Consider the following 16,312-nt stretch of genomic DNA (forward strand, 5'->3'; position numbering starts at 1 on the left):
GTGAGAAAAAATTTCTGATCAGTTGGCAAGTAAACTCAGGTTGAGCCATTAACATCAAGAATGTATTAGTTTGAGAACAACTGACAGTTAACAGCCAAGCTTTGTTTAAATTTAAACCAGGCATGTTGACTCTGATTGGTCAAGGTTTGCCTTGTGAAATGAACCAAAGAATGACTGAGATAACAAAGTGTGGAGCTGGATGAACACAGCAGGCCAAGCAGCATCTCAGGAGCACAAAAGCTGACGTTTCGGGCCTAGACCCTTCATCAGAGAGAGGGATGGGGTGAGGGTTCTGGAATAAATATGGAGAGAGGGGGAGGCGGACCGAAGATGGAGAGAAAAGAAGATAGGTGGAGAGGAGAATATAGGTGGGGAGGTAGGGAGGGGATAGGTCAGTCCAGGGAAGACGGACAGGTCAAGGAGGTGGGATGAGGTTAGTAGGTAGGAAATGGAGGTGCGGCATGGGGTGGGAGGAAGGGATGGGTGAGAGGAAGAACAGGTTAGGGAGGCAGAGACAGGTTGGACTGGTTTTGGGAGGCAGTGGGTGGAGGGGAAGAGCTGGGCTGGTTGTGTGATGCAGTAGGGGGAGGGGATGAACTGGGCTGGTTTTGGGATGCAGTGGGGGAGGGGGAGATTTTGAAGCTTGTGAAGTCCACATTGATACCATTGGGCTGCAGGGTTCCCAGGCGGAATATGAGTTGCTGTTCCTGCAACCTTCGGGTGGCATCATTGTGGCAGTGCAGGAGGCCCATGATGGACATGTCATCTAAAGAATGGGAGGGGAGTTGAAATGGTTCGCGACTGGGAGGTGCAGTTGTTTATTGCGAACCCAGCGGAGGTGTTCTGCAAAGCGGTCCCCAAGCCTCCGCTTGGTTTCCCCAATGTAGAGGGAGCCACACCGGGTACAGTGGATACAGTATACCACATTGGCAGATGTGCAGGTGAACCTCTGCTTAATATGGAAAGTCATCTTGGGGCCTGGGAAAGGGGTGAGGGAGGAGGTGTGGGGACAAGTGTAGCACTTCCTGCGGTTGCAGGGGAAGGTGCCGGGTGTGGTGGGGTTGGAGGGCAGTGTGGAGCGAAGAAGGGAGTCATGGAGAGAGTGGTCTCTCCGGAAAGCAGACAATGGTGGGGATGGAAAAATGTCTTGGGTGGTGGGGTCGGATTGTAGATGGCGGAAGTGTCGGAGGATGATGCGTTATATCCGGAGGTTGGTGGGGTGGTGTGTGAGAACGAGGGGGATCCTCTTTGGGCTGTTGTGGCGGGGGTGGGGTGTGAAGGATGTGTTGCGGGAAACGTGGGAGACGCGGTCAAGGTGCTGGTGAAGTGGATGAACTATTCGAGCTCCTCTGGGGAGCAAGAGGCGGCGCCGATACAGTCATCAATGTAACACCTCACTTTCACCATGGACATCCAGTCCCTATACACCTGTATTCCACATGCAGATGGCCTCAAAGCCCTCCGCTTCTTCCTGTCCCGCAGGCCCGACCAGTCCCCCTCCAGCGACATCTTCATCCGCCTAGCCGAATTCGTCCTCACCCTCAACAACTTCTCTTTCAATTCCTCCCACTTCCTACAGACAAAGGGGGTGGCCATGGACACCCACATGGGCCCCAGCTATGCCTGCCTCTTTGTAGGTTACGTGGAACAGTTCCTCTTCCGCACCTACATTAGCCCCAAACCCCACCTCTTCCTCCGTAACATTGATGACTGTATCGGCGTTGCCTCTTGCTCCCCAGAGGAGCTCGAACAGTTCATCCACTTCACCAACACCTTCCACCCCAACCTTAAGTTCACCTGGGCCATCTCCAACACATCCCTCACCTTCCTGGACCTCTCAGTCTCCATTTCAGGCAATCAGCTTGTAACTGTCCATTTCAAGCCCACCGACTCCCACAGCTACCTAGAATACACCTCCTCCCACCCACCCTCCTGCAAAAATTCCATCCCCTGTTCCCAATTCTCCGCCTCCGCTGCATCTGCTCCCAGGATGAGGCATTCCACTCCCGCACATCCCAGATGTCCAAGTTCTTCAAGGACCGCAACTTTCCCCCCACAATGGTCGAGAACGCCCTTGACCACGTCTCCTGCATTTCCCGCAACACATCCCTCACACCCTGCCCCTGCCACAACCACCCAAAGGGGATCCCCCTCGTTCTCACACACCACCCCACCAACCTCCGGATACAACGCATCATCCTCCGACACTTCCGCCATCTACAATCCGACCCCACCACCCAAGACATTTTTCCATCCCCACCCTTGTCTGCTTTCCGAACAGACCACTCTCTCCATGACTCCTTTGTTCGCTCCACACTGCCCTCCAACCCCACCACACCCGACAGTGTCCCCTGCAACCACAGGAAATGCTACACTTGCCCCCACACCCCCTCCCTCACCCCTATCCCAGGCCCCAAGATGATGTTCCATATTAAGCAGAGGTTCACCTGCACATCTGCCAATGTGGTATACTGTATCCATTGTACCCGGTGTGGCTCCCTCTACATTGGGGAAACCAAGCGGAGGCTTGGGGACCGCTTTGCAGAACACCTCCGCTGGGTTCGTAATAAACAACTGCACCTCCCAGTCGCGAACCATTTCAACTCCCCTTCCCATTCTTTAGATGACATGTCCATCATGGGCCTCCTGCAGTGCCACAATGATGCCACCCGAAGGTTGCAGGAACAGCAACTCATATTCAGCTTGGGAACCCTGCAGCCCAATCATATCAATGCAGACTTCACCAGCTTCAAAATCTCCCCTTCCCCCACCGCATCCCAAAACCAGCCCAGTTCGTCCCCTCCCCCCACTGCATCACAAAACCAGCCCAGCTCGTCCCCTCCCCCAACTGCATCCCAAAATCAGTCCAGCCTGTCTCTGCCTCCCTAACCTGTTCTTCCTCTCACCCATCCCTTCCTCCCACCCCAAGCCGCACCTCCATTTCCTACCTACTAGCCTCATCCCACCTCCTTGACCTATCCCCTCCCTACCTCCCCACCTATACTCTCCTCTCCACCTATCTTCTTTTCTCTCCATCTTCGGTCCGTCTCCCCCTCTCTCCATATTTATTCCAGAACCCTCACCCCATCCCCCTCTCTGATGAAGGGTCTAGGCCCGAAACGTCAGCTTTTGTGCTCCTGAGATGCTGCTTGGCCTGCTGTGTTCATCCAGCTCCACACTTTATTATCACTGACACCTGGTGTGGTGTTTTTCCCAGATGACTTCTGCAGAGACAATGCGGTTATTGTCAACTTTTCCATGTATGACACTGGGTAAGAACTGTTTGAGGTATTTTGCTCCCACAAATTCTCTTTTTTCTTGACTTTTTTTTGGCTTATTGAATAATAGTGGTAGAGGACACATCACTCTAGAATATCCACAAGAGCGCTGTTCTTAAATAACAAAAAGCTTTACTGCATGATAGCAGTAAATGCTACATTTGGTCTGGTGTAATTACAATGATGTGCCAAATTATGGTGTGGATTTGTTTGCTGAGTGTCCATTATTTTTCATAGCTGGAAAGATGTCAGAAAACTGTTGCCAGATTACAAACATTTTAACGAAGGGAATAAATAATTTTCATCCATTTGTTCTTAGCCTATTATTCATTCTAGCTGAATTTTTCCAGTCTCGGTAAAATCTTAGAAAATCTCCTCTGCACTCTCATTAGACTGATCACCTACTTCCTGCATTGTCGTGAGTGATATGTAGTACTCTAGATGTAGGATAAATATCTTGTTTTATACAGTTCCCGTATATCCTTTCTGCTCTTACATTCTATGCCTGAGCTAATAAAATATCCCGTACAGCTTCTTAACTATTGGAACATAAGACTGTAGTAACATAGGAACAAGAGTGAGCCATTCGGTTTGTTGAGTTTGCCCAACCATTCAGTAAGATCACGGGTGATTGAACAGCTTTCAACTGACTCATCCCCATTACTTTGTATGCTATTGGTGATCAGAAATCTGTTGATCTCTATCAAACATACTCAAAGACTAAGCTTCCAGATCCCTTTGTCCTGCAGCCTTGAATAATATAAGGACATAAATGAACTCCAAGGTCCTTCTATTCCTCTAAAATTATGTATACTCTTTCCTAGTTCTCTCTTCTCAGTTGCATTCTCTCACACTTGTCCGAATTTGAATTCCATTTTCGACTTTTCTGTGCACCTGACCATACCAGTGTAATCTTCCTGCAGTTACAGCTCTCTTCCTATCAGCCTCATGGACAACTTTTGTGTCATGCACAAATTTCTCAATCATGTCTCCTGTATTGAAGTCTAAAATATTGACAGATACTGTAAAAATCTGAACCTTGATGAACTGCACTGGGAACTAACTTCCAGTCACAAAAGCATCCACCAACCATTGCATCCTGTCTTTGAGCTAATTTCGGATTCATTGAGCCACTTTCCCTTGAAGGCCAAGGGCTTTTACTTCTCTGACCAATCTGCCAGCTAAGATCTTTAAGGTTCTTGAGGAGTTTTGTGCTGTTGATGCTGTGGCTGGTTGGTTTGCTCACTCGCTGAGCTGTTTCGGTAGTTCCCAGATGTTTCATTACCCTGCTGCACTGATGATGTTACTCAGCATGTAGGGTCTTGTTAAAAGCCTTGCTAAAGTGCACATAGACTATATCATAAGTTCTTCTGTCATTGAGTCTCCTTGTTACCTCTACAAAAATTCAATTAAATTAGACAATCACAAGCTTTCCTTGTCTAAATCCATGTTGAATGCTCTTGATTAATCTATATCTTTCTTGTAGATTAAAGGGCTAAATTACATATTTGCTCTAACAACACTTGAGTTGGTTTTCAAATAACATCATCCTGAGTCTGCAGGGTTCCAGATGATGTCCTTTCTTACAACTCTTTGCAAACAATCGTGTATAATTAAGCTAGCCTATGTTCATTTAGTTGAGCATAGACTTCATCTTCCTACATTTCTACATCACCATTACTGCCGTGCCTCAGAAGTTTGTCCAGTACTTCGTCCAACATTATGCTTTCATTCTTCATGAACAGTGATAAAATGTTGGCTCTCCTTCAGATCTCCAGCATTAAATTTATGGCCATGGAAGGTTTGGAGATGATGGTCTGGGCCTTTATTATTTCCTCCTTTGCTTTTTCTCACTTTCATGGCAATTCAAAGATTCCAGCTCCCTTAATATTTCCCCTTGGATTATGATGCTCCCACCTCACACTCTTCTTTTTTAACTACAATATCTACATTGTCTCCCAATTTTGTGAAACAAATGCAAAACAATCATTAAGAAAACACTCCCATCTTTTATATCTGATACAGGTCCCCCTTTAGGTCTGAAATAGGTCCTATTCTGATCTTAGTTACTTTTTTCCTCTTTATGTAATTATAAAACTTCATTAGCTTTTCCTTGGTTGTAGTTATCAACATTTTATCAGTCCTGCACATTGCTTTCTCAATTTCCCTTTTGATTTCACCTCTAGGGCTCATTCTTTCCAGTTATTATTGGGGTAATTAAAAACTCGTTTATTACTCCTTTATTAATTTATTACTAATAATCATTTGGGATCTATAGTACATTCCTCACAGTCCACTTTTCTTCTTCTGTTGAACCCATATGGCCTCATTTGAAGATTCTTCTTGCATTCATCCCTTCTTCAGGCACAACACTGCCTTTTCTTCCTCAGGAGGCTAAGGAAATTCAGCATATCCATATGGATCCTCACCAACTTTTAGAGATGCACCATAGAAAACATCCAATCTGGTTGCAACCCAGCTTGGTATAGCAACTGCTCCGCCCAGCACCATTAGAAACTACAGCAAGTTGTGAACACAACCAACTCTCATCCACCGACTCCATCTACACTTCTTGCTGCCACGCAAAGGCAGCCAACATCATTAAACACCACTCCCACTCCGGTTATAATCTCTTCCAATGTCTTCAACCAAGCAGAAGACACAAAAGCTTAAACACATGTAACCAATAGGTTCAAGAACAGTTTCTTCCCCGCTGTTATCAACTTCTGAATGGACTTCCAATTTCAAACCTGGTGCTGATCTTGCTTTTTGTGCAAGTTTTTTGCAGCCGTAACTTTGTATTCCTTGTTCTGTTCAATCACCCTTTGTAAGCTTATATTTTATGTGGCGAGATGGCTCAGTGGTTAGCACTGCTACCTCACAGTGTCAAGGACCCGGGTTCAATTCCAGCCTCAGGTGACTAACTGTGTGGGGTTTACACATTCTCCCTGTGAGATTTTTTTTTCCTGGGGGCTCCGGTTTCCTCCCACAGTCCAGAGATGTGGGCGTTAGGTGGATTGGCCATGGGAAATTGCCCATAGCATCCAGGAATGTGCATGTTATGTGGATTAGCCATGGAAAATACAGGGAGATGGTAGGTGGATGTGTCCGGATGGGATGCTCTTCAGAGAGCTAGTGTGGGCTTGTTGGGCCAAATGGCCGGTTTCCACATTGGAGGGATTCTAAGATCTTACTGTAATGCAAAATGTTTCACTGTACTTAGGTACATGTGACAATAATAAGTCAAATCAAAGCTTTATTTGTTTTTTTTCCCCCAATATTGTGTGTCCTTTTCTTTTATGTGAAACTCCCTTCCTATTTCACCTGAAAACCCAATAATCAGAAACACTGGGCTGCTACTCCTGCAGTTCTTACAGCCATGTTTCAACACTGGCTGTGGTATCATACTTCGAACTGTCCGTATGTGGCCTCAGCTCACCTTCCTTATTCACCATTCTTCTTTCATTGAAATGTATCCCATTTAACATTGCCAAACTCCTTTGATAACTGATGGAATTGTGATTGATTGACAACAATTACGGGACAATGCTCATTGAACTGGAACAAAACAAGAGCTTACGCTAAAGGAATGCAACATAAAGGGAGATACATTATGTAGATGTTGGCAACTGTGAGATAAGGCAGACAAGTATAAAAGGACTGCTGTGTACAAAGCATTTCAGTGAGTTCAGGTACCTAATTTAATTCAACAACTCACAAAGGGTCCTTCTGCTGACAGTTACTGTAATTACCCATTCGGCTTGCTATTTTATCCCTATTCAATGTCCAACAGTCCTCTCTTAATTTGCCAGTAACCCATTTATAATGGAACAGAGACGAACTGATTACACCGCTGCTATAAGCAACAACGTTGATCTCCTTATCAGATGATAACATGCAGTACATGTCAGAAAGGGCATCCATTTTGTTAACAGTCACCACAGCAACCTGGATGGCAGGTCTACTCGCAATTCTAAGGCAGGCTGTCATGTGTGTCAGAAAATCAGGCTGAGCTCATCAGGGAAACGACAGGTTTGCAACCAGCGAAGCGGAAACATAAAAGGATGACTGGGGGAGGGGAGGTCAGCCAGAGAATCCAAAATAGTCTTCACTTGGAGTGATGTGCACAGAGGCATTCGGTGTCTTTTGTGCTGCAGTGAAATCTCAGCCAGACAGACAGTGTGCTACATAATCTCGCTTCACAGTTAAATCCCCGGACAGGTCAGAATGATGAAAAATGTTTCTGCACAAATGTGATCAGATGCGAAAGAGAAAAGAACTCAACTCCAGAACTGGGCCAGCTCACTCAGAGAGTGGAGGGGTAAAGCGACGAGGGAGACGGTGAGACACAAGAGCAGAGGCAAGGACTGAAGAGAGGAAATGGGGTGGCGGGGGAGAACTAGAGGGAAGAGATGGGAAAGACGGGGGGGGGGGGTGCACAATTGGAGAGGAGGAGAGAAGGGAGGAAATGAGCAAAAGGAAGAGGATAGGTCAGATGGAACAGGAGTTGGAAAGGAGGGGATATTAGGAGAGCAGTGAGGGGAGAGGAGAAGCGAGGAGTGGAGGGAAGTGAAGTGAAAAAGGAGAGAAAGAGAAAGGATAGAAGAGGAATAAAGTGGAATAAAAGGAGGAGAGGGAGTATAGAGGAGAAGGAACGGGACAGAACTAATGCAAGTTACACCACAACAACAACACACACGGTGTTATATCTTGAGAGGTAAAATTGAAGAGTCAGCAAGTTATGTTTTTGAACCTGGGTTAGACTATATTTTAGAGTATTGAAGTTTTGGTTATTGTATCTTTAAAAAGATACAGTGGCAGTATCAGCAAAGGGTTGGCAGCACTGGTCTGATGTCACAGAATCATCAGTGAGGTGACCTAACAATCTTTAAAATTATGAAACATTATGATAGAATGGATATTGGGGGAATATTTCCTCCTTGAGGGGCTGATCATAACCAGGCTGCTGACTTAATGGATGGATTCCAAGAAACCCCACAGTTGAGTTCGGAATAAACTGCTTTGAGCACTGAGAATGTGGAACTCACTGTCACAGGGAATGGTTAAAATGAAAAATAAAGCTTCATTTAAGGGAAAACTAGACAAGTAGATGAGGGAGAAGGGAGTATAGGATTACAATGGTAGATTTAGATGAGGAAAGAAAGAAGGAGGTCGAATGGAGGATAAACATTGGCTTGGACTGGTTAGGTTAAAGGGCATTTTTTTGTTGTATCCTCTATATAAGCTCACCCTTGGTTATGTCAAAGAAGATGAGTTACTTGCTCTGATTTGTTCCTCAACTGGAAATAAAACAATCGCTTTGAGCAGAGATAATGGGAACTGCAGATGCTGGAGAATCCGAGATAACAAAGTGTGGAGCTGGATGAACACAGCAGGTCAAGCAGCATCTTAGGAGCACAAAAGCTGACGTTTCGGGCCTAGATGTCATCCCGCCCCCTTGACCTGTCTGTCCTCCCTGGGCTGCCCTATCCCCGCCCTACCTCCCCACCTATACTCACCCCTACACACTTCATTCCCACCCCTTTAATTTATCTGTCTCCTCTCCACTATCCACCTTCGATCCACCTCCCCCTCTCTCCCTACTTATTTCGCAACCCTCTCCCCATCCCCCTTTTCTGATGAAGGGTCTAGGCCTGAAACGTCAGCTTTTGTGCTCCTAAGATGCTGCTTGGCCTGCTGTGTTCATTCAGCTCCACACTTCGTTATCTCAGTCACTTTGAGCAGATATATTTTGTAAAGCCCCTTCGCCCAAAGGCAGTAGCACACCAGGCCTTACCTTAATGATAGGGAGTAGTCATTCCGGCTCGTCTCACTGTTCCTCACCAGGTAACTGCACTCCTTACACAACATGAGTAAATTCTCAGCATCTGCTCGGCTGATAGCTCCATGGTACCACCTAATAGACAGGGAGAGAAACAGAGAGATGAGAAAATTAAGATTGTGACAGCAAAAGTGAGACAGAGTGAGAGTATGAAAGAGACAACGAGAGTATGGATAGGCAAGATACCATTCAAGGGCGAGCGAGGAGGTGACTGAGAGAACGAGCGGGGACACAGAGAAAAATGTGTGAGCAAGAAGTGATAAATACAGTAGAGTGGGCAACAGCATAATCATAGAGAGAGTGTGTTTGATACAGTGAATATAATTTCCCTCCTTTCTTTTTAAGAGTGTCAAAAACTGCACAAATAAGGCCATTATTCATTTGCCTTTTCAAGTCATTGGAAACAACCCCCTGGGGATTCTGTGATGTCCCGGTCAGGATTTATCCCTCAACTAACATCATTGAAAACAGATTATTTGGTCGTTTATCTCACTGCCATTTGTAGAACCTTGCTGCGCACAAATTAGCTGTAGCATTCCCCACATTACAATAGCGATTACACTGGGTGTGAAGTGGTTTGTAACATTCAGAGACTGTAAAAGGTACTATAATACAAGCACTTCTCCCTTTCTTTTAAACTGTTCGAAAAACATGACAAAACCCCAGGTATCTCCTGTCCTCCATTACTTCCTTCCCTGTCTCCGCACAATGCCTTGCAGCTTCAGATATGACTGAAGTTCTGATTGGAGCCACTTTTTGGTATTTCAATCAAGTGATTTATCTCCTGTGTGGACCTTGACAATAATTGTCACTACTACTATTGTAGACTGCAACATGATCCAGTTATCATTCAAACAGTCTCAGAATTTTGAATCGCCACAGCATGGAAGCAGGCCATTGGGCCCATCAAGTCCACACTGACCTGTTGAAGAACACCCAGACCCAGATCCCATACTCTATCCTTGTAAATCTGCAGATCTGGCAGCACCTGTGAAGAAAAAACGTTTTGGGTCCGGTGTTGCCCTCTCACAACTGCTCTGAGGAGAAGTCACAGGACCCGAAATGTTGACAGATTTTTTCCTTCACAGATGCTGCCAGACCTGCTGAGCTTTTCCTGCACCTTCTGTTTTTGCTCCTGATTTATAGCATTTGTAGTTCTTCTGGTTCTTATTCAATATTGATAAGGACACCACCATGAAACTACAAGGTCTGTGCCTCACCATCCACTTCATCTTTATTTGGGAGGTGATGACCTAGTGGTTTTATCGTTGGGCTGTTAATGCAGAGACCCAGATAACATTCTGGGGATCTGGGTTTGAATCCCGCCACGGCAGATGGTGGAATTTGAATTCAATAAATACTTGGAATTAAGAATCTAACGATGACTGTGAATCCATTGTCGACTGTTGGAAACACCCATCTGGTTCACTAATGCCCTTTAGATTAGATTAGATTACCTACAGTGTGGAAACAGGCCCTTCGGCCCAACAAGTCCACACTGAACCTCAAAGCATCCCACCCAGATCCATCCACCTATAACCCACATACCCCTGAACACTACGGACAATTTAGCACGGCCGATCCACCTAACCTGCACATCTTTGGACTGTGGGAGGAAACCGGAGCACCCGGAGGAAACCCATGCAGACACGAGGAGAATGTGCAAACTCCACACAGACAGTCGCCCGAGGCAGGAATCGAGCCTGGGTCCCTCGTGCTGTGAGGCTGCAGTGCTAACTACTGAGCCACTGTGCCGCCCCAGAGAAGGAAACTGCCATCCTTACCCAGCCTGGCCTAAAAATGACTCAAGACCCACAGGAATATGGGTGATTCTTAACTGCCCTTTGGGCAATTAGGGGTGAGCAATAAATGCTGCCTAGTGTGAGACGCCCTCATCCCATGAATGAATAAAGAAGGAAAACCCTTCGACAATGGCACATACAAACAAATCAATGGGGTCCCCAATATTAGGACTTGCTGTACCTGATGGCAGGCTCTAACAGATAGCAATTCTCCAGATAAGCCACTCTGCAGAATAATATCACAGCAGTACTTTGCCATAAGTATGGCTGAATCCAATGAAGTCTATGGCCCAACTCTCCAAAATGGGGACAGAAGCCATGGTAGGCAGCCATTAATAGATTTCACACTTACAGTCACAGCTTGGTTCACCAGGGCGAACCTTTCCTGGGTGCTTCAGCATTTAAGAGTCACAGTTCAAGCAGAAGTGAGAGAGGGATACAGAAAGTGGCCAAAGGCATAACAGAGAAGCAAGATTTTAGGGGATTCCTTAAGTTGGAGAGATGAGCGAATTAGTGAGTGCGAAGAAGTTTAAGGAATGGATGTAGGAAGTGGGGATAGGTAACTGAAGTCTCTGCTATGAGGTAGTGCATCCTGAGCAGAAACAGGTAATTTAACAGGTAGTAATTTGAATATGTGGGGCAGTGTAGAGCTGGATTTGGAAGTAAGGTAGGGAAGGTCAGAGAGGGAGACTTTGATATCACTGCATATAAAAACAGAGACATTGTAGATCAGAGAAATCAAGCAATAAAGATAATAAGTTTTTTGTTCCAATTTAAAGGATTATTTGACCTTAAAATGCAGCTAATCTACTAGTTAATACGGTATTACATCTTCCAAAAGATGGAATTTCATACATCTGTTAGGTTCTAAATATATTCCAAAGGCAAGATTTCCTTAATTAGCAAATCAGTCAAAAGCAGCTAACAGTGATTAATGAACCTGTCTGTACTTCTAGGTCTTCAGCATTATGCACAGAACCAAATTAATTAGACAACATCTTCCTAGGATGGAGAGACGGTGATCGGAGGGATTACTGTCAGAAGATCGTGACCTTGATTTGAAATTCTGATTGTGCCATTTCATTTCCATTTCTCCATGCTGGTACGCAGGTCCTTGGTGACCATTTTATTGTCTTCCCGACATGTAGGGCAAGTCAACGGAGATTGGGCAAGGGCCAAAATCTGTGTGTTCACTGATTATTTAAAGGTGGTTACTGTGTGAGCTATCCCCATTCCGGCATAACAGGAAACAATGATCAATCTTAGAATCATAGAGCTGTATAGCACAGGAACAGACCCTTCAGTCCCACTCATCCGTGCTGATCAGATATCCTAAATTAATCCAATCCTGTTCGCTAGTATTTGGCCCATATCTCTCTCAACCCTTCCTATTCATATACCCATCCAAATGCCTTTTAAATATTGTAATTACACCAGACTCCACCACTTCCTCTGGCAGCTCATTTCCATGCCCGAGTTACCCCTCAGGCCCTTTTAAAATCTTTTCTTTCTCATCTTAAACCGTTGCTCTCTAGTCGTTGATATTATTGAAATTGAGGGGTAGTAGGAAAGGTGGGAGGTGGGTTGCCAATAGGCAAGGGTGTTATTGAGCATGCTACCTGGTGCCATAACACCATAAGGGCTGCTGCCCAACTTCAGGATGTATAGCTGCCGAGGGTAGAAATACCTGCAGCCAGACCAGTCCCTACAATCACCCTGTGAAGTGATTGAGGAGGTATGGAGCAGAAGGCTGATCCTTTTTGCCTGTTGTGAAAGGCGGAGAAAAACCAGACATTGTACACATGCTCGCTGAGCCAGTGGGTTTGATTGCAAACATTTTGTCACCCTGCTGGGTAACATCGTCGGTGTGTCTCCGGTGAAGCGTTGGTGTTCTGTCCCGGTTGTTATTTAATGTGCCTCAGTTTGTTGGCGTGTTTTTGGTACCACTTCCGGGTCTGTTCCTCAGTGGTTTGCTCACAGGATCTAATTTATTGTGGTTGTTGATGGGAGTTGGAATACCAGGCCTCCGAGAATGCCCTGGCGTGTCTGTGTTTGGTTTGTGCAGTTATGGATGTGTTGTCCCAGTTGAATTTGTGTCCCTTGTTGTCCATATGTAGTGAGACGTGGGAATTGGTCGTGTCTCTTGGTGGCTATTTGGCGTTTGTGTATTTGTACAGTCAATTTTCTTCCAGTTTGGCCTCTGTACTGTTTCTCATAGCCCATGCATGGTACTTTGGATATTACACTGGTTTTGGGTATGGGATCCTCTGTAGGCTATTCTGATACTTAAGAGGTCTGAGTAGTCTTGAGGTCATCTCTGAAATGTCCCTGATGTACAGTAGGGTGATTAGTGAGTCTGGTCGTGTTGTGTCTTCCTGTAGTGGTCTGTCTCGGAGGTAATGGTGGCTAGTGCTTTTCGGGTATCTATTTCTATTGAAGGCTCCGTATAGGTGCTCCTGTCCTGCTTTGCGTTATTCCGGGTTGCTGCAATGTGTTGCGGCTCGTTTAGAGACAAACTACCAAAAGAATTAAACCAGAGGGATCCAACACATCAGACCCAAAGTTTGGGTTGTATAGTGGGTGCGCTGTCTTTTCTAACCTTTGCATTACTGCTTCTGCAATCAGTCCTGATATTGGGGATCCCATTGATTTGTTTGTATGTGCCATTGTTGAAGGGTTTTCCTTCTTTATTCATTCATGGGATGAGGGCGTCTCGCACTAGGCAGCATTTATTGCTCACCCCTAATTGCCCAAAGGGCAGTTAAGAATCACCCACATTCCTGTGGGTCTTGAGTCATTTTTAGGCCAGGCTGGGTAAGGATGGCAGTTTCCTTCCCTAAAGGGCATCAGTGAACCAGATGGGTCTTTCCAACAGTCGACAATGGATTCACAGTCGTCGTTAGATTCTCAATTCCAGATATTTATTGAATTCAAATTCCACCTTCTGCCGTGGCGGGATTCAAACCCAGATCCCCAGAACGTTATCTGGGTCTCTGCATTAACAGCCCAATAATAACACCACTAGGTTATCACCTCCCAAATAAAGATGAAGTGGGTGGTGAGGCACAGACCTTGTAGTTTCATGGTGGTGTCCTTATCAATGTTGAATAAAAACCAAATGGACTACGAATGCTATAAGTCAGGAGCAAAAACAGAAGGTGCAGGAAATGCTCAGCAGGTCTGGCAGCATCTGTGAAGAAAGAAATGTTAACATTTTGGGTCCTGCGACTTTTCCTCAGAACAGTTGAGAGAGGGCGACACTGGACCCGAAACGTTTTTTCTTCACAGGTGCTGCCAGACCTGTTGAGTTTTTCCAGCAACTTCTGTTTTTGTTCCTTATTGATGCTGTTGTTGTCCTGGGTTGCCCTGCAGTGTGACAATGGTCTCTTTGGCGAGGTCGATGTTTATGCATGCAAATTGTGCTGTTACATGGAAGGATCTCATCATCTTGTCCTCTTCTATTCTGGTCTCCTTGAGGAATCCATGGCATGAATGGATGGAGTGGGCAGTGTTGCCAATTAAGTATTTCAATTTCTGTTGTAGTTCTTTGGCAAATCGATATGTTGGTGTACCTGGTGGTGAGACAATGGTTCTGAGGGGGACCCCTGGCTTGTGTACCTTGGGGAGGCCGTAGAAGCGGAGTGTGTTGGAATCCTCTGGCTTCATTCTTTTGGTAGTCTGTCGCTCTAAATGAGCCGCAACACATTGCAGCAACCCGGAATTATGCAAAGCAGAACAGGAACGCCTATGCGGAGTCTTCAAAAGGAATGGATACCTGAGAAGCACCATCCACCGTTACCTTCGAGACAGTCCACAACAGGGAGTCACAGCACAGCCAAATTCACTAAGCATCCTACTGTACATCAAGGACATTTCAGAGACGACCTCAAGACTACTCAGACCCCTAGGTATCAGGGTTGCCCACAAAATGACAACAACCCTACGACAGCCACTGATGAACATTGAGGATCCCATACCCACAGCTAGCAAAACCAGTGTAATATACAAAATACCATGCAAGGGCTTTGAGAAACACTACATTGACCAAACTGGAAGAAAACTGATAATACAGACACACGAATCCCAACTAGTCACCAAGCGACACTACCAATTCTTACTTGTCTCACTACACACGTACGACGAGGAACTTGAATTTGACTGGGACGACACATCGATAGTAGCACAAGTCAAACAGAGACACGTTAGGGAATTCCTGGAGGCCTGATATTCCAACCAGAACTCCATCAACAACCACACTGAATTAGACCCTGTGTACAAGCCACTGAGAAACAGAACTGGAAGCAGTACCAAACATCCCAACAAACTGGGGCGTGTAAACAATAAGCAGGACAGAACACTGACTCTTTACTGGAGGTGCACTGATGTTGTTACCACGGTGATGAAACGCTTGCAACCAAACCCAACGGCTCGGTGAGCATGTCGACAACCTCATCCACAACCCAAGCTACAATCCTCTGGAAAACTTGAAACCAGAGGAGATGGTGATAATAGCAGGTTTACCTGTCAGTTACTATGAAAGTTGAATCTACAGGGAATTTCCTGGTACTTGTTTATAAATCCTTAGCCCTGTCTCTGGACTCCACACAGACAGTTGCCCAAGGCTGGAATTGAACCTGGGTCCCTGGTACTGTGAGGCAGCAATGTTAACCACTGAACCACCCTTAACTGGCCTGGATCTCATCTGGGTCCCAACCACCAGCTTTCATGTATTCAGGCTCTACATTTCATTCTGATGGCCGGACTGGGACCTGAAAAGTCTCTGGGACAGTGGGTGGCCATGGGAATTGCTGGTCTCTGAAAAGCAAATGACGTTGCAAGTTACCACATTTTACAACATTGCCTCCCAGTGTTCAATGTCAGCATGGTACAGAGTCTGAGAGGGAGATTTCGGCCAGATTAATAGCACTGCGCTGCTGATTCCCATTGCCTTTGAGACATTGCCAGTGTGTGCTCAAAGATGCACATCCCGTGGATGTGGGCTTGAATTTGCTTTGTCACTAACATTTCATCTTCCTCATACCAATACCCATTCCTTTCCTACCTACACACAGGTGAAGAAAGTACGTAACAAATTACAAATAACCACAGGCATAAGAGGACAGAGCTACTCTTCATAGACCATGGGGGGACATCTTCACATGTCTGCACAGAAATCAGCAAAATGTCATTGGGGGTGAGAAGTTGAAAGACCATTGCTGAGCTCAGGGCTAATGTGCGGCTTTGCTCTTTATTTTTGTGACACTGATTCGCTCACTCATTTATCTGTTGAAACACAGGCACACAGTGACCTGCAGCAGCACATCAAACAATATTTTCCCATGTAAGTTGTGTTGAATTGATGCATTGCTGGGAGCATTGTGACATTTATG

The 16,312-nt window shown here is 45.6% G+C and overlaps 1 protein-coding gene across 3 annotated transcripts in view; it reads right to left on the reverse strand.

The window, feature by feature from the left end:
• Positions 1-16,312, reverse strand: part of shdb (Src homology 2 domain containing transforming protein D, b) — a 274,286-nt gene that overhangs the window by 43,120 nt on the left and 214,854 nt on the right. For all 3 annotated transcript variants that reach the window (XM_048559431.1, XM_059638557.1, XM_059638558.1), the window contains exon 6: positions 9,076-9,195. In XM_048559431.1, the coding sequence (XP_048415388.1) occupies positions 9,076-9,195 (120 nt within the window). The remainder of the gene's footprint in view (positions 1-9,075; positions 9,196-16,312) is intronic.

The sequence above is a fragment of the Stegostoma tigrinum genome, chromosome 30 (assembly GCF_030684315.1).
Source record: "Stegostoma tigrinum isolate sSteTig4 chromosome 30, sSteTig4.hap1, whole genome shotgun sequence".
Taxonomy (NCBI): Eukaryota; Metazoa; Chordata; class Chondrichthyes; order Orectolobiformes; family Stegostomatidae; genus Stegostoma; species Stegostoma tigrinum.